The sequence below is a fragment of the Anthonomus grandis genome, chromosome 9 (genome assembly GCF_022605725.1).
Source record: "Anthonomus grandis grandis chromosome 9, icAntGran1.3, whole genome shotgun sequence".
NCBI lineage: Eukaryota > Metazoa > Arthropoda > Insecta > Coleoptera > Curculionidae > Anthonomus > Anthonomus grandis.
The window spans coordinates 23,467,300-23,493,607 of NC_065554.1; the positions used below are offsets into that span (position 1 = coordinate 23,467,300).

The 26,308-nt window shown below is 32.2% G+C and overlaps 2 protein-coding genes across 9 annotated transcripts in view; one reads left to right on the plus strand and one right to left on the minus strand.

The window, feature by feature from the left end:
- LOC126740377 (RNA binding protein fox-1 homolog 2) overlaps positions 1-15,704 on the plus strand; it is a 111,111-nt gene extending 95,407 nt beyond the window's left edge. For 3 of the 5 annotated variants that reach the window (XM_050446361.1, XM_050446356.1, XM_050446359.1), the window contains 4 exons: positions 3,515-3,618; positions 8,150-8,380; positions 13,527-13,613; positions 13,839-15,704. In XM_050446361.1, coding sequence (XP_050302318.1) covers positions 3,515-3,618; positions 8,150-8,380; positions 13,527-13,613 — 422 coding nt within the window. In that variant the 3' untranslated portion in view covers positions 13,839-15,704. The remainder of the gene's footprint in view (positions 1-3,514; positions 3,619-8,149; positions 8,381-13,526; positions 13,614-13,838) is intronic. The other 2 variants (XM_050446358.1, XM_050446357.1) reach the window with 2 other exon arrangements.
- Positions 1-26,308, minus strand: part of LOC126740372 (dystrophin) — a 208,279-nt gene that overhangs the window by 34,561 nt on the left and 147,410 nt on the right. Inside the window, exons 11-12 of one of the 4 annotated variants that reach the window (XR_007661889.1) lie at positions 7,761-7,923; positions 7,548-7,699 (exon numbers count right to left, since the gene is read on the minus strand). The exons of 1 other annotated variant lie outside the window; for it this stretch is intronic. The gene's annotated coding sequence lies outside the window, so the exon portion shown is untranslated. Of the gene's footprint in view, positions 1-7,547; positions 7,924-26,308 lie in introns of all 4 variants that reach the window. 2 more of the 4 variants (XR_007661888.1, XR_007661890.1) reach the window with 2 other exon arrangements.

The following is a 26,308-nucleotide window of genomic DNA, read 5'->3' on the forward strand; positions in this document are numbered from 1 at the left end:
AAACCAATTATGACAGAACTAAATTTTGTTACCATTGATATCCCTGCTGGCATTAATGTTTTTGAAAAAACAAATCTTTTACTGGATGAGTATAAGGAAAATCCAGTCTATTATTGGTCAGGTCGATGGATCTTTACAAATGACTGCCGTGATAAAATTTGTTTTCATCCAAAGTTAACATTGCAGTATCCAAGTTGTTAATGGGATATTATATATAATTCATTTCATTCTCATCATTCATTCCTTTATTAGTGTGGGATTTTCCTTAAGACTTTGTATTGGGATCCATATTATTCTTGATTTACATGATTGATTTGCCACTTTCTTGACAATTAGCACAATTCACTTCATTTGCTGATGATGCAACATGATTCAACATTTATGGTTCCATACAAACATGCTGTTTCTTAATATAAGAAAAGCAGGGAGACTGGCCTAAAATGACATACCACTTTATTTTTGCTTATTAATTTTTTATTCTTTTAATGTAAACATACAAAATCATTAGTAATTTATAATACTAAAGGTTTATAATAAGAATGTAACCTAATTTTTTTTAAATAAATGAATAATCCTGGCGAAAAAAATATAAAAAGAAATATGTAAATGTGTCATTTTACCCGAGCATACTTGGGTAAAATGACATAAGAAACTTACATAGGTACATAAGGTTACAAATTAAAACTAACAAAGTTCACATACAGATTGTTCGCTTCTTTTAGAAATACCAGCACACTCACAATGTGCCCATTTCGAGCACGATTGACATCTAACCCATGTTTCCTTGGACTTGGACATAGAGTACAAACTGTTACAATATAGGCAGGGTGGATCATCTTCGTCGTCTTCATCTTGAAACGGCTTTTCATTATCAGAGTTTTCGTCCATTGGGACAAAGTGTTCGGATGCTACTATGGCAGCCTTACGTGTTATGCTGTTTTTACTTTCTTTGGCAACTTCTCTGATTTGAATAACTTCTTTTAAACTTTCAGGGCTTTCAACTAAATGAGTTAAATTTTTTTTGGTTCGTTTCGCGGCTTTGCGAAATTCAGCAGCTTGTTTTTCCGCTTCTCTAGCTTTAAGTTCCTCTAATATTGGGGTACTCGTAAGCACTTTGGTTCCTTCTGCCTTCCGCTTTCTTGGGTTTGCTTGTATCCCGGATAAACTTGGAAGAGGGGAAATGTCTTGTGGGCGAATAACTGAAATATTGTTTATATTCAATGAATGGTTAGCCACTTGAGTATCACCATCTTGATATCTATCTGTGACCATTGCAGGGTTAAACAGATAATCAGGAAATATATCTGGGTTTAGCGGCCATATTCCTGTTTTCATAAACCCACTTACAGCATTTTGATTTGTAGCTGCTTTTCCATATGCTGCAGCAAACAACCCGCCATTCTGATATGAAGAAACAGTTTTGCCTGGATGGCATTTTACCCATTTTGTAACTTCTTGATCATAAAATGTTTTTAATGGCCCAAAAAAGCACACATCTAAAGGTTGCAGCCGGTGGATGCAATGAGGTGGGAAACATTGATATGTTTCCCACTGGGATAGAAGGAATAGAAATGATTTTCTATTCCTTTTTCTTTAGCAAATCTTGTAACATCTAGAGTTTTATGGCTAGCATGACCATCAACCAGAAGTAACACTTTATTTGCCTTTGAAGGATTAGAATATTCTCTAACATGTTGCATCCATTTTAGAAAAATCTCGCCCGTCATCCAGCCTGTCTCCTGAGCTATTTCCAATGTACCTAAGGGAGCCTCGTCGGTCAGTTCCTTTAATGATGGGGGAATATAGGCTCCTGCTGCGCTCATGCAAACCACAGCTGTAATATGCTGCCCCCTGCACTTGAAATTAAGCCAACTTGTTTTCGACCTTTGGTAGCAAGTATTCGGCTAGGTTTTTGGACAGTAGACAGGCCAGATTCGTCTACATTCCAAATGCGCGTGGGGTTGATATGCTCTTTTTCAATTGTCTCTTGAAAAGTTCTAAAAAAATTAGCAATTTGCGGTTTATTGAAGGATTGTGCTCTAGCGGCCGAAGTAGCTTCGGGCTTTCTAAGAGATATATCGGGGTTTCTGGACCTAAATCCACGTAGCCAATCCCAACCAGCCATTTTAGTAGTTGAGTTGAACCTGTGTGCAATTCTATTTCTTTCTGGCAGTTGATACGCCAAGGAACCAACTTCATCGCATGATAAACCAAATAAACAAGATTCCAATAATTTGATATGTTGAACTAGGTCCCTCTCCAACTCTACGGAAAACGTGGTTTCGTATCGGCCTAGACCCTTATCAGTAGCTTTGACTCTTTTATTTTTGTCCGATGCTCGTCTTCTTAGCGTAGCCTGGGGTACGCCAAATGTTTTTGAAGCTTTGAGCCAGCCCATTTCTCCATTTTGTACTGCCGCAATAGCTTTTTGCATCTGTAACGGATCCCAAGACTGACGCGTGGTTTTTCTTGAGTAATTTCCAACCATTCTAAAAAAAATAAGAAGAAACAATTCATTTTGAGAAACTATAAAAAAATAAGGGCAAAATACACATGTCATTTTAGCCATATAGGTCCTATTTTACCCAACTTGCACCACAAACACATGTTTATTTATAAAAATTTTATTTATCAAAAAAAATGTTAAAATGTTATTATTTTACCAATAAATAAGATTAATACATACCTGTAATTAGGTTAGAGCGTAAAAAATTAAACTTTAAATACTTTAGTTAAATCTTTTGTTTTAAAACACAAACATTTTGTAGACTTGAAAAAATACATAGCACGCCCTATGAACGTTAACGCCAAACTAATCTCGATATTTTTAATACGCGTAATATAAAGACATGCCGAGACACTGTTGACATAAAGTTATTCCGAAAAATACTATTGCCAAGTTGGAGATTTTGTACCTATGTTGTTTTACCCTAGTATGTCATTTTAGGCCAGCCTCCCCCACTTGTCCCGCAGTAACATTCCTGGACACCGGACATCCCCTTAACTCTAGTCTGGGATTTACATATCTTATAGAAGTTAAAGCTTTGCTCAAAAACCTTTTAGTTTCCGTTGATCATCTTCATGTGGAGGACGTAGGTATTAAAAGTGCATATTTTCTATTCTGTCACTCGCACATTGCTTATGCCATTCTTGCCTGGTAACATATAGTATTGGAGTAAGAAATGACTATATTCAGACTGCAAAGAAGAGCAAACAAAAAGAGAGAAGATGTGTTTGAAATTTCACTTTGCCTATCCCAATTACCTAGTGCTTTTCTACTCTTCAATCTTTTTTTTTTTCTTAATGATATTATTGATGTAATCAGTCATGGTTGCATAATTTTTTTTGCCAATGATCTTTAGAATTAATTTTTTTTTTCATCTTCATGAGCCAAGCTGTTAAAGAAAAACAATTTTTTTTATGGCGAATAAAAAAATTAAGTATATTACGTCGTATTGTTACTGTAAAAAAAAAAACATCTTTTTTCCACTAAATTGTCTTTTCCATTTCCTAGGTTTAACTTACCCAGTACTAAACCATCTCCCGGTCGAAAGTGGAGTTTACTACGACCCGTTCATAGCCGCGCACACGGATCCCAACTACACCACCCGCTTACAGGTAAGACAGAGAGAGAACAACATTCATGTCACGTTGTATATATTCATCTCATTACTTAACTTCCTTAAGGCGAAACAGACGGCAATTGAAACGTTAAAAAAATTCAGTTAAATGATGAAATTAATAAATAATAAATTTAGAAAAGGGGCGTTTTCCATAGGAGGGTGTTAAATCGATAGGGTCGCGTGTAAACCTTCATACATTTCAATTTTAGATCTCGTTTTGATAAAAATTGCATTTTAGTGTTTCACGTTTAGTTTTAAACATGTTTGGCATCTTGAGCCGCATCAGTAATGAAACTTTTCAATTTTTGATATTCTATTAGAATAGATTGTCCAATATCACCCTCATCTTGTTGTATCATAACTTCTTTATTATATTCATTTTTATTTCATGTATAGGGTGGCCCAACGGGGATATTTCAATTTTTTTTAAATGGCAGTCATAGTTGGGTCACTCTGTATAGAGAATTCTACTTGAATTTACCATATAAGTTTTCTTTCTATTGTTAACGATATGTTTTGGATTTTGGAATATCCACAATAATTATTGTTGCCACATTGTACATGAAGTAAAAAAAATTGTTATGGATACTCCAAAGAACATTTCTGACAGCACAGCCTCATATCTCAAAGTCTATACCCTATACCGACACCATATAGCGAAACTTAACACGAGTATTGTTATGGGCATGTTTAGTTTGAAGTAAAAACTTGTTTTATTTACAACCGTACATGTAATGTAGCCATTACTGACTTTATTAGTGGTTTGAAAGTGTCACATTGCAAGGGAGGCAAGTCTTTGCGAATGATACTTCATTTATTAACCATTTATGTGTCCCTAAATCTTAAATATAGTTTTCAAACTATACCTATGAGGAAATCTTGTTCTCTCATCACTTTCACCAATTTGGTGCCTCAGTTAGCTTATAATTAAGTAACATTGTGATATGATGTGTAAATTCACCTTATATTAAGTAGATAGAACCAAATTTTACTACTATTCTTTCTGTTGTCTCTTCATCACTGGTACCTTTGCCAGTGATGTAAAAAGATTTGCCTCAACTAAGATGAGAAGTTACTCCTAAAGCATGAAAAGCTATGAAGAAATGAACCAAGTTTTCTGGTGCCTTAAGGCGTGTGTGAAAAGTCAGAAATATTTAAAAATAGCTTTACTATAAATGAGTAAAAACTAGTAAAAGCCAAAAGTATCTCTGCAAAAATAAAATAGGCTTCAAATATCAGTAATACTTCAAAAATTACTCCAAAATCTAAAAGGCAAATAAGAAACGAAATGCCTGGATTAAATAATCAATGACTGTAACTGTTTCAGCAATAGCTTTAAATACCTGAAAGATGTGAATAATTACATTGTAGCTAAAAAAAATTAAAAAATTGCTTGAAATGCCTGAAATAAAATCAGAAATATGTAAATAATTTCTTCTAAGGTCCAAAGATACAGGAAAAGTTCCAACAACCCAGAGTAATTAATAAGATTTCAAATATCAGTTAGGAACTTTTGAAAATTACTTAAAATGCCTGGAACATATAAGAAATAAATCTCATTTCCTGGAATAAATAAACCATAAGTTTTAAAAAATGGCTTTCAATGCATGGAAAATGACACCAACCTTTTGGATGTCTGGAAGAAAATAAATAAGGAGTCTAGTAGCACGAAAATCTCACAATAGCTTTAGATTTTGGGAATAGAACATTTATTAAAAATATATAAGTAACTGCTTTAAAAAAGCATTGGAAAAAATTTAAAATAATTCAAGAATATGACTTAATAATAAAATTACTTTAAGAACACAAGAGGTACCCAATGACCCAAGGGGAAAAATGGCTTGAAGTGCTAGGAACAAACTAAAATGACGCAGACTTTGGAATATATAAAAACTCTCTTACGTTACGTAGTAACAATTAAAAGCCAACATCAAAGTTTAAAATCGTCCAATGAATTCAAGATTTTGTGGCTCATTACTTAGCTTCAATGTCAGAGGAATAAATAAGTTTTTGACAGTTTATTGTGTAGGAAATTACTTGGAAAGTTTGGATGGAACGACTATGGCACATGTAAAGTGATAGTGAAGTATGGCACATGTTTGTGAAATGGGATATGGACAGTGTAATTGATAGAGAAGTTTTAGGTCTTTCTACTGTTTGGAGATTAAATAGTGAGCAGACAATCTCATATTAACATTCTTAAGTATTAATCAAACTGTTGTGAATGTCCTGCAGAATTTACGTTGAACTCTGTCCAATCACATTGATATGAATATTATAGTTTAGGCTCCAGTCAGAAGAGACATACTCTTCGTGGGTTATGATAAAGGAAAATAATTATTTTTCTGAATGTGATCAACAAAAATGAAGCAATTACTGTAATTGAAACAGTATTTGTAATTTTTGTTGGAAAAATTAAATTGCAGAGCTTCCACGTTAGACTTCTGAGGAGACCACATACTTAGAGAAGATTTAAAGTGTTTAATTCTGAAAGTGAACTGAATCTGCCAAGACCAAGAAGTTTGTTAAGTAAGATCTCAGGGTTAACCCTATAAAATATATAGCTTCTTAGAATATGCCAAATTTTGTTTTTTATTTTAAAAAAATGTGTTAAAAAGTTACAGGGGTGAATTACTTTGGAAAAAACTGTACATAAGTCATAAAAGTGCTTTTAGACTAACCTGCTTTATTTTTAAGTTTTGTTAAAAATGAAGAAATAAGTTAAAAAATAAAGAGAACTTGATTTGAACGGCAGCTTTCAGCAATATAATTGGTCGTGAGTTTGGCATACATTGTTTAAACAAGCTAATAGCTTAACAAGCAATAAGCTTCAATCAGTTTTAATAATAAGTAGTCATTTAGTTCACCAATAAAGTCTTTAAAAAAAAACACAATTCGTTTTACCATTCGGCTTCTATCTATCGATACACAATAAATTTAAATAATATTAGAATCTGCTGAATATCTACCTTTGTCCAAATATATATACTCATTTACATAAAATTAAGAAATCAAATCTCTTTCAGAGAGGTGGTTTACAGATTTCATTTTTGTTAAAAAAAATTATGAATTTATTTTAAAAGTAATAAAGTTAAATGAATGGAGCAAATAAATGACAATCTTTACTGCAACTGTAGACTGGTGTAAAAGGTATTTACAGTACTTCTATGGCAAATTCATACCCAGGCCAAAACACATAAGTAGTCGTTAACAACAAGAAACATTCTCCACTGGCTTGACTAAGAAACGGTAGGGAATTGTAGGGACCCTAGAAGAAATACCAAGTATTGTTTCCACAGAGAATCGACAATAAAAAGATCTTACCTCAAGAACTTAGGAGGGTCTAAGCATTAGTTAAGACTGTAAGACGTCTATCATCTAGACAATTTCTTGACAAGAAAAAAAAGACGAAAGGAAACTACATGTTACCTCAAAAATATGACCTACTTTCGGCTTTTTAGGTAGGTGTTTTACTCATTAGAGTCCTTTCGAAAAAAACCACCAAGATGGTAGACAATCGAACTTGCTGGGTTACAATTTCAGGAGATAATTCAAAAACCAGAGATGCCAAATGTAACCGAAAATAAAACACTACCAAAAGATTTTATTCCCAAGTAGAAGCCAGACGTTAAACATTAGAAATAACAAAGCTGGGTCACTATATGTATATTGAAAAAAAAACGTACGTTAACTCACTAAATGCAAAGAAGTAGATAGCATGATCGTTCACTGTCTGGAAATATAACTTAGTATCAAATGGTCAACTTGGTCTAGAGCCATCTCGTGACAACAGGGGTAACCTATTTCCAAAACCTATAAATCAAGGAAGAAAATGATATCGTTTATTTATCGGAACCCATAAACACTCTCGCGGCAGTGCTTGGTGATTTAAATTAATATGACATTTTCTATTTGGTAACTTACCTTGTGTTTTGCTTAACTTAACTTGCCTGGTCTTGGAACACCAAAAAGTAACCTTTTTGGGGTCTGCCTCCCCTATTGTGCGACAGGACGCTGGCGTCTTCTGGAGAGGCGTGACTTAAAAGATGTTTTGAAATCGGCGATTTCGTTTTTATCTGTGTCATCACGATAAATGCCCTTCCGAACTTCACATAGAGCTATACATACAATACTTACTTGACAGGCAGTTGCGCCATATGAATATCGAGTGCATCTGCAAACGTCTATGCGTCGTCATATCGGAACTCCTTTTTATGGAAAAGTCCTAGTCTGTGGAATCATCTCCCAATGCACGTCTTTACACACCTTCGTAGTACCATATGATTTACGCAAATGTATTCTGTAAAAAAATATGCATTTACATTCAAAACGGCAAATGGTTGTAAATAAAACAGTCGACAAACCATTAGACAAAACTCAATTAATAACATCTCAACCGTAACGGAATTCCGACTTGAATGATAAACATGCCCATTACCTTAACCCTCACACATACACGAACACCCCATCAACCATCTAGATGGCGCTTTAGATGTGCATGGCTGTGCATGGCTGTCATGTTCTAGGCCGCGGCGGCAGCTGCAGCGGCAGCCCCTTTACTAAAAACGCCACTGACGTCGACTGCTCCACAGGCGAGTTACGCGGCGGCGGCGACGTACACGGCAGTGGCGGCACGTTACGGAGCTGCGGCGGCGGCAGCCCAACCGGTTGCCGGCTACGCGGCGGTCGCCGGATACGGCAGGGACTACGCGGATCCTTATTTGGGTCACGGTATCGGTCCGATGGCCGGCTATGGGGTAAGTAATGTTTTATTTGTTTTTTTGTGGTTGTAAGTTATGTCAGTTTTAAAGCAATTAGGGTTTGTTGTAATTAACGTATTAAAGGGACATAGTTGTTCCTGGTTGCCATATCCCGAAGTCTAATCGGTACTCGTGATTAGTTACTTTTAGGAATTTAAATATAAAATGAAGTTCTTGAGAAGGCTATTTAAATTCAAAAAGTAGCATTATTGTCCCAAACAGAGTTATTGACAGAATTCTATTTAATCGTAAGTCTGTAAAACTTAGAACTAGTAGATAGCAGAAAGCAACATATCTGCAATTTTGGTGGTTTAAAATGCCATAAAACATAAACGTAGCTTCATCCGAAAACACAATGTTATTTAATATAAGTTCTGATCTTGCTCTAGTTTTTCCTGATGATTGTTTCACAAAATTCGACTTTTCTGTCAAAATCATCTTCCAAAAGTTCTTGCGCCAAGTGAATTTGATAGGGACGGAATTTATTTTGTCTTAAAATTACTTCAACTGATGATTTAGGCACGCCAATTTCTTCTTGAGCGGTTTTTCGCAACGAACTGTGGGGATTTTCAACGAAACATTGTAAAACTTCCAAACTTCTTTCATCATTTGTCGAGGATTTTGTACGACCAGATCTAGTCCTTTCTTTAATGCTAACAGTTTCGTCGAGCCTCCTTACTATTTTCTGAGCAGTTGATAAATTAATTTGATTTCGATTTGGAAATAAATTAAGCGACCTCTTTGTATGGTCTGACAGGATCTCCATAACCCCTCAACCTTATTAATGTAATTTTTTTTCTTTCATTTAATTGAGCCAATTCGGACAATATTAAACTTAGCGAAGAAGTCAAATCTATTAATGAATGTCAAAGTGTCCCACCTGCCGCCTGTGACACAAAAAAGTCCGAGTGTTAAATAATTTAGATTTTAAATCCTGGTAAAGTTTTAAAAAATTTTGATTTTCTATTTTTGATATTTCGAAAACAGTTCAAGATTGATATAGGGTTGTAGGTATGTGTTTAGAATTTATCATAAAATAAAAAAATGCCATTATAAATAATAATAAATTAATTAATAAATGCATTAAACATTATTTAAAATAAGAAAGTTGACAGCTGCCCAGTCTTCTTGACGAAACCTGTATATTTTTCAGAAATCTGAAAACATGAAAAAAATTAAAAGAGAATTGACGTGTGTCCAAGCAATTTTCAATCAGGTAATTCGTTTACCTGTAAAAGGTATTTTTCCAGACTTTTTGGACACACTGTATAAGCAACAAAGGGTCAAGATTCTATTTTGCACAAAAAGATGCCGACAAGATTTACGGCACCTCACTCTACAAAAGGGTCTAATTGCTCTTTTTTGTAGAACAAATACTTTATTAAAGAGATAATGAGCACATGATCCCCAGAAGCAAAGATATGACTCCTCAAGGGCATGATAAGCATTTTTTGCCATGTAAACATCTAAGTCCTTAAAAATTATTCTAAATGGCATAGCAACCTGATTACACCCTACTGCGCACTTTAGTTATGTGTTCCTGGAATTTGATTCTACAATCAATTGTCAATCCTAAAAACTTGTAACTCTGTCGAGTTAAAATCTTAAAACATATTTGTTTTGACGCATTAAAACAAAGTCGATTTGTCTTGCACCATTACCTAGTGATAAGCAAGTCAGCATCCGGAACCATTTTCAGTTAGTCAATGTGTTTTCCATGCCAAATGATGGTGGTGTCATCTGCAAACATAGTAACCCTACCCTTTATGGGGAGTAAAGGAAAATATTGGACCCAGGACAGAATCTTGGTAAACCCCTGTAGTAGTCTGTAGTTCTTCAGAGCAATGACCACCAAAATTAACCCTTTGGACAGGACCCGATAGATAGAAGCTGAACCAACCCAAAGAAGACTCTCTAAAACCATATCTCACCAACTTCCACAACAGTACACACAGTAAAAAGTTTTGGATATATATCACAGAACACTGCTGCAGCATCTTCACCGGATTTAAGTGTGCCATAAAGAAGATCAAAAATAGCATCATCCGTGCTCTTTGTCTCTTGAAACCCAAACTGTGCCGCGCTTAGAATATTAAATCTCTCCAAAAAAGATATCATTCTCACCTTCACAAATCTTTCAACGATCTTAGATATAGTAGGGAGAAGAGCATTGGTCTAAAATTAGAAGGACCGCTGCAGTCTGCCCCTTTTGTACCGGAACAATAATTGCTTGTTTAAAGGTAATCGGGAAATGTATTTGAAGTGAAAGATTCATTATTAAAACTACTATTCATTTATTAAAACTACGCTTTGTATTTAAAATACTGTAAGACTAAAATCAGTAAACAACAACTTTGTTTGAATTTAATATGTGCTCAGGGGTAAGGGGGTGTTGTTTACAAAAATAAGCGTCCAATATTGTCAAGTTTACACACATTTTTAAAAGAGGAAATTTTTACTGTCCCTCGACAAGCAGAACGTAAGAAAAGTCGGGACAATTAAGCTGTTAATCCTAAAGAGTAATATAGAAGATCGTTCCACATTCAACAAAATTCAAAATAAAACTAACAATTTTTATTAGACAAACGTATTTAATTTGTCAAGTTTAATCTTTATCTTTAGTTAAAATATAATTAACAAAAATGATATGTTTGTTAATTATATTATGAGATTATTCAAAGATTGAGATTTTTTTACTTTCTTGGCTACTTGAGGGTGGATTGCCAGGAAGGAATTATTATCAATTATTAAATTATATATTTATCAAATCAATTCGACCGTTCAAGACACTTTTGGTTTACGTTTGGTTAATGATTACGAAGTCGGGCGTGCTATTTCTTCGCTTACGTCAAATGCATCAGGGTCGGACCAGATTACTCTTCAAATGCTTAAACTATGATGTCCAGTTATTATTCCGTTTCTAACGCATATTTTTAATCAAATGATTGAAACTAGCACTTTTCCCCAACAATGGAAAACAGCTACAGTCTTACCCTTTGCAAAAAATAGGGATCCTAAGAGTCACTCAGACTTAAGGCCAATTAGTTTGTCAAAACAAGCCTTTTCGAGGTTGTTTTAGCTACCAGGCCAGCAAACTTTTAAATGAAATACCATCCAGCTTGATAGGTTTGCATTGTTTGCAAAGACAAGCAGCTTTTAAAAAAAAGTACAGACAGACTTTATTAGATTAATAACAATGCTTTTTTTTACATGATTTTTTTTTCTCCATCTTATTGCTTATTTCTTGTGTCTTTTAATTAGATATTACATTGAACTTCTTGCCCATTACTGTTTTGTATGCATGGATTATTGTTATTTGTTAGCATTTATGGTTTAGTTCCTTAAATTCATAATTTAATTTTTTATGATTTCATTATTTTGGATTTACCTATATATTTTTTTCTGTTTTTCTTTATAATTATTAAGATTGTGAATTTAGATACAGTGGTAATCTTTTATATTTTTGTATTCCAAACATTATCTATTATGTATACTGATCATTTATGTACTCGGTTAAAAGCAGCATTGCTGAAATTCGCCGAGTCAAAAATAAAGTCCTTTTTATTTATTTATTTATTTATTTATTTAATAATTAAACAATATTTACATACTTTGCCTTGCCTCAGGATCTTTAGTGGGTGGGCTGCCTCATGCTCGATCCCCTTGCAGTGTAACTCAGGAAGAATTTTGAAGGACAAGAAAAGTCGTAACGATTGGATGTAATTCAGCAAAACACAAAAAAATATAAAAAGTTAAAAAAATCCAAAACCTATCCATAAATAGTACTATATACAATATAACTAAAATACGCCTACCCTGAATTAACATAAAGAATGTGACGATGATTGAGGCATGTTGAAATCGAACATCAAATTTCCATTTACGAAAACTAAATCTCCCAAAGGGAATTTTCCAAAAATATTATGTTCTCATAATACCTCGAAACTCAATCAATCAAATATGCTTTGTCAAAAAATTTAAAAAAATTTGTAGACAAAGCTATACATAAAAAGCAAAACACACAAATATAGGAACCAAAATACAAGTACTAAATAAATATATACAAAACTGGGTACAAAAGACATAAATGTACCTGGTCAAATTTCTTATACTAAATGTAAAAAGTAAGAAAATAAGAAAGTAAATAAAAATAGTAACAAGAAAGTAAAATAAAAAAAGTAAAAAAAAGTTACAAAAACAGTCAAAAACATTAATAAAATGTTTAAAAATTCATAAAAAATTTTATAGAAATTTAGCAATACTACAATATCTACATCGTAAAAATTTAAAAATCGTAAAAAAATTAATAATTAGCCAGTGCCTGCATGATACTCAAAAATTAATATTAAAAAAAATCATACTGTATATAAAGCTCTCTCCAGTAAATATGATTTCAAAGCATTGCGAAATCGAGGAAAAGATGTCAATGATTTAATTTCCAGAGGCAGATGATTGTGCATTTTTTTAGCTCCGTAAAGAATAGAGCTTTTTATTAATTCTGACCTTGGGATTGGCACATCAACCAAACAATCAGATTCAAGAATGAATAAAGATGGAAGAGTTAATATTTTAAATATTTTAAACATTGCTTGGCAGTGAGCTCGACTATCAAGTCCTACTAAATAGCGAACCGCTCTCTTTTGTAGTTTAAAAATGCGCTCAAACTGAGTCACACAGCATGTGCCTTATAATGGAAGGGCGTAACGAAGATGGGACTCAAAAAGAGCATAATACACTGTTCTTGATGACGAAAGATTTAATTCCCTAGAAACTGATCTTATGGCAAAACAAGCTGAACTTAATTTTTAGATAAAACATCGATATGTAATTCCCACTTCAAAGAGCTGTCAACAATAAGTCTCAAAAATTTCACAGATTCAACAACGTCCAAGCTGGTGTTGCTAAGTACAAAGGGTTGGATAGTTGGATCGTCGATATAATTAATCCCACTATGTGGGATGAAATAAATCCCACATACATGAGCGTATGCTAAAATTTAATCCAAAAATTTATAGAATTGATAATTAAGTACTTCAAACCCATTAATTGCTTTAAAAAACACTTTTTATTTAACTGCAGAATGTATTTTGGCAACTGTAGAGTTATTTCGATCCCAATTCTTTTAAAAAACCTTCTCTTTCAGTCCACAAGTGATAGACGACCTAGGGCGATAATTAAGACAGATTCCTTTCTTTCAAATCCTAAGAATAACCTTTTCCCAGAATCATAGGTACTTGTTTTATCTTAGTAATAAGCATTTCATTCTAGGTGGATTTATAAAGTCAATAAAATTGTCGCGTGACGTTCATAAAAACTGAATTATATTAGTATTTTAAGACCATTAAGCAATATCTGGATTTCTATTAAGAAATATGTTATCCCAACGTCACATTTATAAATCCACCTATAGTACAATTATTTTAATTAACACATATTTTTTTTGCGAATTTAACAGGCAGCTGTCTACAGGAGCGGCTACAATCGCTTCACACCGTATTGAACATATCCGAGAGCAGCTCTGGAGGCCTACCGAACAAATTCAACAAAAGAAATCATCAAAAAAAAAAATACTCAAACTACTTTAATTACTCTTTTATTTTGTTTAATTACTCTTGTAGCACAATAAGGCACAAAAATGAAACATGAAAATAATAGCCAAAGAGCTAACAAACTTACACATACATTTTAAGTCTTTTTTGTGATAGAACCAATTTCTAACCCTCTATTTTCTATAATACCTTGGCTCTCTATAGGTTTTAGGTTTATTTTTAATACCCGAGGGAGTGCAAAATTGTTCAGTTGTAAAATTATTAACAAAACGTTTGAGGAGACTTCATTTAAGTTTGTTGTTTTTAGTGCATTTTGCATGAAAATTTTATAAATTATAAAAATGTCATGGTTTTGCAGTCCCCTGAGGTAACACGGTTGTACAGAGCATCACCGAAAACAAGAAAAAATTTATATTTTCAACGGGCAAGCTATGACTACTATTTCGTAAGAAGCAAATATGATTTTTTTTTTAGAATTTTATTTTACGGTTTTTATCGAGCCCCCTTGTAAATACATATTTTAGTTTTCTTAGTGTATTTTCGCGTTACGTTTAGTTATATAAAATAAGACTCGACCGATTTATTGACTGTTAGAGATAGGGCTACAATCAATTGTTTTTTTTTTCGTTTGCTAAGGTACTCTTAAGTTATAACTAGGGGTTGTATTGAGTAAAAATGCATCACTAACGCCCCATCATATTCATTTTAAAATAACTATTTGATGATTTAAGGTATACACTGTGTTCTTTGTTATACGAGGACTGATCAAAAAAATCAAGTCAAGACGTAGTTTACTTGGAAACACTCTCACTATTTTTGTTATTCACTTATGATTTTATGTCATGTGTACAGTATCAGCAATACAACATCCAGTCAATATTTCTGGATCTGCTCAATTCCTTCGTTTAAATACTTCAATTATGCTCGTAAACAGTCTTTACATTGTGCATATTTTTCACATAAAATCATATATTATTTTGATCAGTCCTCGTATGCTAAGTAACTTAATGCTTTACAAAACTTGCAAAATGTGTGTAGTTAACGAGAAAATGTGTTTTTTTTTTTGGACACATTGTATATCTGTTGAGGTATAGGTGCGATGGAAATAATTTTCCAGATGTTTGAATAGCCTCTTAAAATATTTTGATACTCTTATTATTACTAGGCAGAGGTAGTTCTGCGCAACATATCCTTAAATATTTCAAAGAATTATTGGTAGTTGTACAGTGATTTTTTAATTGTACGTTGTATTTGGTAATCTCCACGATAACGTTGACTCGAAAATGATTGAGATGCGACCCCCTCCGAATTCGGAGGGAGAAAATATAATATTACTGTATTTTCTTATTAGATCTATATGTAAGCTCTCTTAATTTGTGATTTTACTTCGTAATATTAAGAAATACTCATTCAATATGTGCCAGAATCTCATCGTTTTAATCGTTTATGTTGGTAAAAAGAAAAAGACAGCGGCAGAGTATATAAATACATAGTAGGTAAAATTAAAAGCCAATTTTTCTAGTCTGTGTAAATAATATACATGTCACTTTTAGAGGATTATTTAGTTTCTTTTGTCAATAGTTTTTTTTTGACAGTTAACGACGCATAATGGACTCAAAGAGAGAGAGAAAAGCACAAAATATGATGATAGTTACATAACGTTTGTTTTTTTTTTTAATGTTAGTTTGATATCTTTATCGATATGGTTAGTTAGGAGGAGCGAGTGAACGAGTTGTGTATGAGAAACAATAAAGTTATTCAGTAAAATATGATTGAATTTTTTTTTTATACCTAGCGTAGCAGAAACGTCGCAACTCGTGTTTTATAATAGTATTTAATAAATCTGTGGAATCGTATTATATTAATATTTTAGGATCTTTAGGACTATGATTTTAAAACTCTAATTTTATTTAGATATATGTATAGTAGCGCAGTATTAATTTCCTTGAACAATATTAGTGTATCTATTATGGACAACTATATTCAATATTACCCAAATGAAATACATGATACCTGTGAAGTAAAAAGCACTAAAATTTTTAATAAGAAATATTCAGGGCAAACAAGGGATCTAAAAATCTTCCATCCTAATATATCTAGTTTAAGCTAAAACTTTGACCAACTTTGCGTATTTTTAAATAGTTTGACTGTACATTTTGACATCATTATCTTAACAGAAACCTTTAATCATGCTAATTTAAACAACACACCCTTTGCAATAAAGAACTATAGTATGTTATACAATCACGATGACTACAATAAAAATGATGGGGGTAGTAGCTTATATACGTTCTGATCTGCAGTATAATTATAATATTGTACAAGTTGGCATTGTAAAGGTTGTGGAAGTTCTCGTACTCTATGAAAACAAACAAATTCTTATAACAGGAATATACAAATCTCCACAAATAGAAAAAGAAGCATTTAATAACAGTTTGCTCATATACTTGGACAAATGTAAAAAATACAAAACACACCTTCTAATAGGAGACATTAATATTAATTTATTTAACGTAACAAATCAAAATATTGAGAACTACAAAAATATTTTAGCGCAATTTCAGTTTAAATCGTTCATAAACAAAATTACACGACCTAGATCTAGTACTTGTCTTGATCATATCTTTTTTAAAGGTCAAAGTACATTACTTTGAAAATTCAAATCATTTGTTTTTCAAAATCGTATTACTGATCACTACCCAGTAGCATTATTTGTTCCTTTTACACAACATTTTAATGAAATAAAACCAGTTCAAACTAAACGCTTCACAAATTATACTAACCTTAAGAATGATTTGATACTAGAAACATGGGATCAAGTTTATGCCACAAATGATGGAAGTGCAAGTATGAAAGTTTTTGTAGATAAACTGCAATTCTATTTAGAAAGGAATACCACGGTTGTAAAATTTAAACAAAACAAAAACCATTTTCGGAAAGAATGGATGAACTCTAATCTACAAAAAACTATTATGGAAAAAATAAACTATACAATGACTTACTTCAACAACCGAATAATATAGGTATTAAACATAAATATGACGCATATAAAATTAAATTAAAAATCCAAATAAAAAATAGTAAGAAACAATATTTTCAAATGCAAATAAACCAAAACTCTTCGTCAAAATCAAAACTTTGGGACTGCATAAATAAAATTTGTAATAAAACTAAATCAAAGACAAATACGCCAAATAAAAACAACAAATGGCAATGTATACAATGAGAAACAGACTATTTCAAATGAATTCAATAACTTCTATAGCGACCTAGGTGAGAATTTTACTAAAAAGATTAAAAACTTGCCAAACTATAAGAACGACATTCAATATCTAGAAAATTATATGGTTTTAAGGCACGTGTCAATCTTTGAAGTCAATAGAACTATAATGAACCTTGAGATAAAAAAAATCTCCTGGATGGGACAATATAAGAAGTGAATGCCTAAAACAAATATCGACAGAAATTTCACCGATTTTGACGTGGATAATAAATAAGTCGTTTGATACAGGGTGCTTTCCGGACTGTCTTAAAATCGGAACTATTAAACCCTTATATAAAAATGGCGATAAAACAGAAATATCAAATTACAGACCTGTCTCAATTTTCTCAACATTTTCAAAAGTTTTTGAACGATTAATTAAAAAAAGAATAACAAATTTCTTAACTAAATTTAATGTATTATCAGACTTGCAATTTGGTTTCAGGGAGGGAAAATCTATGCAGGACGCAATTAAACTTTTAACATAACAAATATCTGATGCACTAGATAATAGTGAAGCTTGCTTATGCCCGTTCGTGGATCTTTCTAAGGCATTTGATACTGTCTGTCATGAGATACTCTTAAAAAAACTATACAGCTGAGGACTCCGAGGCAAAGTTTTCGATTTGCTTAAAAACTACCTTACAAATAGAACGCAGCGTGTTGACTTTAATGGAACCATAAGCAGTGAAAGAGATGTTAGGTATGGAGTACCCCAGGGTAACTGTGTTGGGTCCTTTACTTTTTACGGTTTATGTAAACGACATGCTTAAGCTTAAACTATATGGAACGCTGGTTAGTTTTGCAGATGACACCGTATTACTCTGTAGATCAAAGTCTTGGCAAATTATAACAACCCAAATTAAAAAAAAACTTTGTGGAATTAAAAAACTGGTTTCAACACAATAAATTAACTTTAAATATACAAAAAACTAACTACATGTTTTTTGCAACTTACAGAAGTTCCCTTCAAAGGCGTGGCAACATTAAGATTGGGGATTGTGAAATAGTGATTATTCTTTCTAGCAAGTTTTATAATTGGAGCCAACTGGAATGGTAAAAATAAACCGCCCGATTTTAACTTAATAGGGACGAATTCTGGCTCTCATCGATTATTCCGAGGCCATGGAATCACTATCTGGTACTGACAATACTGAAATTTCTAGGTTTTAAAAATAGTGCTCAGTCTCTTATCAGAAAGTACTTGACAGGCCGCACTGAATCGGTGAAGGTTAATGTAATGGAATCTTCCGCTTTGAGTCTCTCCTGCGCCAGGCGACAAAGATTTTGTCATGTTCTAACAGTAAAATAAAAATAAAATAATTTTTATCGTATGCAACAAATAAATTACATCTATTCTATGTAAGGTTGGCTCAATATTATAAGATCGCCAAACTCTACATTTCACTTGTTTTGAATACCAACTGGTAAAAACCAATTTGCCTGCGTATCTGAATAATAGACTCTTCTTTCGATATACCACACACAACCGGCCCACGAGATTCAGCAAATTTATTAGTATATTAAAACACCGTACGGCTCTTTTTCAACGTAGTTTTTCTTATCTGGGACCCGTGTACAATGACAGCTCTCTCAACAAATGCTTAAGAGAAAACTAAAGCATGTTTTGCTTGGCCAATATTTATGGTATTAATGATGGGATTCTATAACTGTTAGTTTTACTTCTTTTTTCTTATACTTATATTCTTTTCTTTCTTTACATATCTAAATATATAGGCTTTTTTCTGCATTGTATACATAGTATATTGATAATCTTGGTTTCTAAAATATTGTAATTTTTTTTTCATTTTTTACTATGACGCAAGTGCTCTATTTGTACTAATATTATTTATACATGCTCTGTTAAGTTAACAGCTTTAGCTGCCCTTCGCAGAGCTTGAAATAAAGACGATTGATTATTATTATTATTAAATACATACAAAGGTGGAAAGTACCGCTAGGCGTGTTTTAATAAGGACCACAATAAATAATAAAAAAAGGACATGGTACGATTTACTTAAAAACAAACAAAAACGATTCAGAGTACCATACCAGAATCAAAGTTATACCCGTATTAAGATATCACCAGTCTCCAACATTTTTTTTAATTTAGACTTAAAAGAGGCTAGGCCTAAATCTTTAATTTCTGCAGGTAGGCCATTGTAAATACAGGCAGAAGTATATATACAAGAGCCTTTCAGAAATTCAGTCTTAGCCTAAATCCACATTGGTGCGTAATTACAAATACTTAAGGCTGTCAAACCTATTTGTGACTTTTATCCCATCCACTAGAGACAAGCGTATATTTTTACTCGAGTTTTTGGTGTTTACAGTTTTGATCTCCGACAATTGCTTCAACCTATTTTTATGCCTTGATTGTAAAGGGGTTCTCCGATTCCATAGAGGCCATTAAAGTTAAAATATTGTCCCCATTGGCGCAAAGCTCGAAGGTAAAACCCTGGTTCTTCTCCATATATATTAGGAAACGTTGGTGTTCCAAATCATTTTGGCACTGAATATCAATTAAAAAGCCACAATAGTTAGATTTAAAATATATGGAACCTGTAACCTGTGGTCGAACCCAAACTCGACATTCTAAAAAGAATGGTACAAAATAACAACTAAGTATAGTAAAAAAAAATTTGGAAAAAATTCAAGCAACAAAAAATTCAAACAATAAAGAACAAATAGTACAATGGACCAAAATACGGATTGAAGTTCGAATTAACCAACTTCTATTCGTGTTTTCCTTCACGTAGGTACGTGAAACCTTTTGGGTCTCTTATTGGCTGATAGCAATCACGTGGTCCCAACGGATCCGTAATTACGTATCAATGTGGATTCAGGCGATTCCGATTATGCTCTGGTATTGCCAGTGGTGCTTTTATAGCGAATATTTACATTATGTGTATCCCCCTTTTAAATAAGGAATGCTGACAGATATTCTGTTTCATGAAAATTAAGTAATTGATGATACAGTTTATACCCAAAAATCTTCTTTGTGCCATATTAAGACCATAGACCTGCTTTACATGATCAGTCACATGAACCCTCCGCGACAAATTTCTAGTAAATCTTACACAGGAATTTTCGAATTTTCTGGATTTTATATTTATTTTGTTCAGTTAAAAAAAGGACCATACAATATTTAAATATTCAGCAACACTAAGCACTAAACTCTGTAAAGATTTTTTTGTACTAGCGGGGAAAATGTCCTTAAATTCATATAATGATTTTAAGTTATTAATATGACTGTTGATAAACCTTATTCACATGCGCATTTAATGACATTAGATTATCCATACAAAGACCCAGGTTCTTTACTTGATCTACCCGTTTCAATTCAACACCATTAATATTTAATTTAATTGGTGCTCCATTATTCAGGTAATTTCATTTCTTGAGAACAGATTACCTGTGTTTTACTAAAATTAATAAAAAGTTAGTTTTTGTCAGCCCAAGTAGAGATCCTCTGTAAAGCAGCATTTATTAAATCTAAAGCTTCAGGCAGGCGTTTCAAGGGTTGCTTTCTTTTATGGGCTTATTCAAATAAAATTTAATTTAAGGGGTAAAGTGCTACATTTCTTAGTGGATTTATTCGTTACAGTCACGCTTAAAAGGAGTTAAAAAGTTTGATTAGTTTTGAAAATTTAAATACTTTAAAGGGACAAGCTGATACTTAATGAATTTATTCGGTAAATTTACGCTTTACAAGGGGTTCAAAACTTTTGATTATGTTTCAAAACTTAAATATTATTTCAAAGGGGTAAAAACATATAAGCTTGTACTTGGTGGATTTATTCGCTAAATTCACATTTAATTAAAAAAATAATTGTCAATCTTTAGTGGCATAACATCGAGGTTATGTTTAAACGGTTTGGCAGTTACGGCAGTTTATTCGTTAAACTTCCTTCTTAGTCGGGTTTCATTTAAAGTGGATTTACTCGCTAAATTCACATCAAAACAGTCTAAGGGGGTTAAATTAAATATTCAAATTTAAAAAGGGCAAATATAGAAATTTAATAAGCAAATTAAGAATCACTGTAAATATATATCCAGTGGTTCAAAATTGCACCAATAACCTATTTATTTATTTCTTATACAATATTGACCACCTACTTTTATCTGTTTTAATTTCTTGTTTCTTATTCGCTTTTAAGTCTATGTTATATTGAGTTGATTTACTGTATACTGTTTGTTCTTATTATTAGTAATTTAAAATGGAGGATTGGTATTTTTTATTAGCATAAGATAATTAGGAAGAGCATATGTTATAAGCCTCGAAAAAGTATTATTAAGCATTATATATATGACTCTATTATGCTAAACTGTATTTTTATGTACAATTTTTCATAAATATTAATACTGTATACCCCTGAAATATTGACAAAGCACTTAGCCAGTGCACCTTTCCCTTGAAAATTTGACTAAGCATGTGCACAATGTGCCTAAACCCCATATAACTAAAATATAACTAAACTATATATAACTAAATATTGACTAATCACGTAACCAGTGTACTTTAACCCTGAAAACTTGACCAGAGGAATGGGTTTTAGTGGATCGAAGCATGGCCAACTCCAACCCCACACTACCCTAATCGTTTGACAGTAATCACCCTTTTCCAACGTCCAGGGTGTCTGCAGATTTCCTAAACCTCTTAAAAAAAAATAGGCCAAAGAAGGATTAAATAAATTAAGTTTGCCTCTATTACAGGGCACCAACTCTTGAAGAAATAAAGAAATTTACTATTAAATAGAAGAAATTACTGTTGTTGGTTAAGATTGTATAAATTTATTGTTTTTAGTCTAATGACCACCTGTTATATTAGAAACCGTAATGATTTCATCCTAATTAAACAATCCTGGTTAAACACTATTGTGACTAAAAGTTTCGTTAGAATTTAATCATTTAAAAGATTATAAATTATGTTCTAATTGCTTTATAATGAGTATTGTTTTATTATATGTATTTTTCTTTGGTTTTTTATATTTATTATACCATATTATGCCTTTAAATATTGATGTACGCAATAAAATATAAATTTTGATTATTTTCTTTGTAGCTTTTATATTAAATAAATATACATTATTATTATTGTATATTTAACAAGAAAGTAAGAAAAAGCATACCAAGCTTTTACAAAGACTGAATTATCGAGAAGCTGTTCCTCATCTGTGGCTTTTCTTTCCTTTTTTACTATTACGTTGGATTCTATGTAAATATCCATCATAATAACAAAAATTTCGTGAAAAATCTGATTCCTCAAAAATGACTCAAAAATTAGCTCCAACTCAAAAACTTGTTTAGTAGGAAATGCTTTAAGAAATAAGACTGTATTATAGAACTTTTCAAATTTTATAGAAAATTCAAATTTTCAAAAAACAAAATTACTGAGACCGCGTGGAAACTATTGAAAGTTTCTTCGAATCATAAAAACCATTTCGTATTTGTATAAATTCGTCTCTTCATCTATTTTTCGGTACCGAAATGGAATGCTCGTAGTACTAACGTACTCGTTTCTTACTGTACTACTTGTCCATTCTCCTCGTTCATTTTAAGTAAAGAAAGTTTAGATGTAGGGTCATTAAACATTTATTTAGAGAATCAAAAGAAATATAAACATTCAAATTAATTATTAGTAGTGGAGAGGAACAAAAAGCCCTGCTTTACGAAAAAACCCAAAGAGTCTATTTTTCTGTGATGCTAAATCCGACCTTATTTAAAAAAATTGAACTGAATCAAGATATTGGGTAAAAAAGCGGAAAATGTGCATAATTTGTCCACCATAACTAACAGCGCAACTTTAAACAGTTTTATGGGTTTTTTGTAACAAAAATGCCCTAATATTTAAAGAAACCCAAATGTTGAACAACCACTGGTAAATAAATGTTTTTCAGAGTTCCTGGGCTCTACTACCTCTAAATGAGTAAAACGCAATTTCAAGCAGTTTTTTGGTTATCACTGTCGACTCGTAACACTTGCAATTTCTTTCAGGAAGTTGAAATAATTTTTTTTGTCTTAGAGGCAGTTCAAGTCTTATTTTTATAAGTTCGAGCAATTTCTTATTCCTTCCAGGCAGTTATCATATTTTTATTATATTCTATATTATCTTTCGACTATTCGTAAAAATTTTTCATTCCTTTTGACATAACTGATTACATTTTTTTTTGTTCAATGACCTTTCTCCTTTCCCAATAGAATAATATAAGCCAAAAACGTTCAGAATAAAGTGCCGAAAAGCACGAAAAAGGATTTCTCGTCTGTTCACTAAGACAACCAAGAATGTTATTACATCTTTTTTTATTCACGTTAAATTTAACTTTACAGATGTATAGATAGATCTCTTTCGTAGGTTTGTAGGTAGATACGCTAATAGTTTCTGCTCAAAAGCGTCTGTGATAATAATCTTAGGTAAGGAAGACATTTTTGAATGAAGAGATTCTGCGAGTGACATTGTCATGAACAAGGTAAATTTGTATCAAAGATAATTCGCCAAAATATCATGATATCGAAATAATATACTCCTAATCTTGTCAAATGGAGGATCAACTTCTCTACTCGAAATTAGACAGCAAAATGTAGATATAATTGACAAACGAGTTTTGATATTATATAACCATTGGAGAATACGACCACATTGAATACCAAATTTATGTACGTATCATATCGTATTTGCGACTTTTATGCGATATCAAACGGCAAATACTTGATTGTTTTGAATTTTAAACCTTTTCTCAATTCCTGTAAATTTAAACATTCAATTAGTCTAAAAGGACTGGAAATCTAGGGATATTCTGCGATTGGGTATTCTAGGAATATCCTAGAATGTTAAGTATATATTATTTCTTTCGTATTATCAGCTGAGAAACTCCTTTAAAAATAATTATTAGTTCCCAAAAAAAAAAAATTTTTTCTTGCCACTTTCACTTTTATAAATGAATATATCTACATCAAATTGTTTGTATTTTTATTTGGATATAAAGATAACATGCCTTCGTGTAAGTACTTACATATTATTTAAAGCTATTCAAATTATAATTTAAAATCAACGTTTTAATGATTAATGAATAATCTCGAGTATTGTAAAAAATGTTTTACGAAAAATTTCTTCCAAAAATATAACCTAAATATTTGAACTATACACATAAAAAAAATATATATCCCGATCCAAAATTGATTTCAAACTGGTCTATATTTATCGTCCTGGAAAGCCCAAGTCGGTGCAAAAAAAAACCGATCCAGAATTAACTTTCGTTTTAAACAAAGAGTTACGATGCCGCTATTTCTGGATTGGGTTATATTCAGTTTGGGCTATTTTCGACTTTGTCGATTCTATTTCGGGAAAGCCGGATCCAGGTTAGGACAACATCGAAACTTGTCTTTCGGATCGTGGTGTCTGTATACATACTATGTATATTTAGAGGGTCGTCTAAGTAAAACGTGAGTTTGACACGAGACAGAATAAGAAAACACAAGATTATATTTATGGAAATTTTTATTCGCTTTTATAGAAATTGGCATCTCTGATGCTCCCCCTTTCTTCAAATGCCGTTAAAACGTAAAATATTGCCTTAAGGTTGGAAAATATGACAAGAGTGTTTCCAATTGAATTGTTATCCTCGATGGGATGGGATCTTATACTTCAAAGAACTGGAAAATATGAAAAAAGCTATGATGGATGTCTGAAACAAAAAATTGCTGCGAAGATAAGACAGATTATTTTCAATATCTGAAAAATATTTGAAATCCCTCTAATGGAGTATTATTTCTGAAAGCAGGATAATATGAAAAAGACGACAAATGACTGGAACAAATGTAATGATTATTTCAAACGAGTGAAAGACACAAAAAATTATTTACTATAGAACTGCCTGGAAAATATAAAAGTAAATCCCTGGAATACAAAAAAATTATTTAGAATTGCAGGAAGATCCAATACAGAAAAAAATATATTTTTTTAAATCCTGGAATAAAATGAAAAATTGCATCAAAATTCTTGGATAAAATAAAAAAAGACTTTAAATGCTTGAAAGACGTAAAAAATAATATTAAATACCTGGGAGGCATAAAAATGGCTTGATGAAAACCATAAAAAAATTAATGCAAAAAAAAAGTGCCTGAGTATTTTTTATGCTTGAAAAATAAATTGATCTCAAGGTAAAAAGATCTCAAAGGTCTTGAAAAGACTGGAAAACATGAAAATTTACATAAAATGCCCAAAGATGAATATGGCTCAATCAGTTTTTCCAAAAAACAAGAAACACAAAAGAAATCATACTTTAGAGTTTGGATATAGTTTAAACTATTAGCCGGTATATAGGTTCTCGTAATTTAGGACCGACGTTAAGATTTCCGAAAAATCACGCAGGGGTCTTATTTGTAAATTCGTTACGAAAAAAAAAACCAATTTATTTATAATAAAGATTTTCTATTTTTAACGCAACCTTGGCGAGTTAACATTCCTGCCGGCGTTGCCGCGGTATACGCTGGTTAAGCGATAAAAACATTGACGGGGTTACTGTTTGTTGTAAATGTGTTTTCCCGTTAACAGGTATACCTATATCTACCCTATATCTGTGTATTTTTCTTGTATTTTTTTTTCAAATTAAAAAAGGACGAACCCGTCTTAGGGACAAGAGAAGACATCAGACAACGGTCGACAGGTTTTTAATTTGCTTAAAAAAAAAAAACAAAAAGACAAGCGGATTTCGGAGATTGAAACTGGAGCAGATTTGTTGGTTGTCGTGTCTTTGTTGCCAAGAAGCGGCAGGGGCGGCGAGACTGGGAAAAGTCGATTAAAGAATAAATAACATTTCTATTATAGTGATTTATAAAGGAATTATTGTTTAAACGAAGGTAAGCCATATCAGGCCATTAAAAAATTGTGTGACGGTCCACTTGTGAGCTTTAACCTCCCTTCATCTTTTTTCTTTTTCAATATCCAACATTATCGATATTATAGTTCAATTCAGAGATCTATTAGAATCTTTGATGTGCCGCGAATAGTCCGTGTGCCGGTGTTGCTTGTATTGTCACATGACATGCATGTTTAGATCGCAAATTTTTATGTGGAAAGAGTCATAAAGTAATATTCTAAGCGATATTTAATCA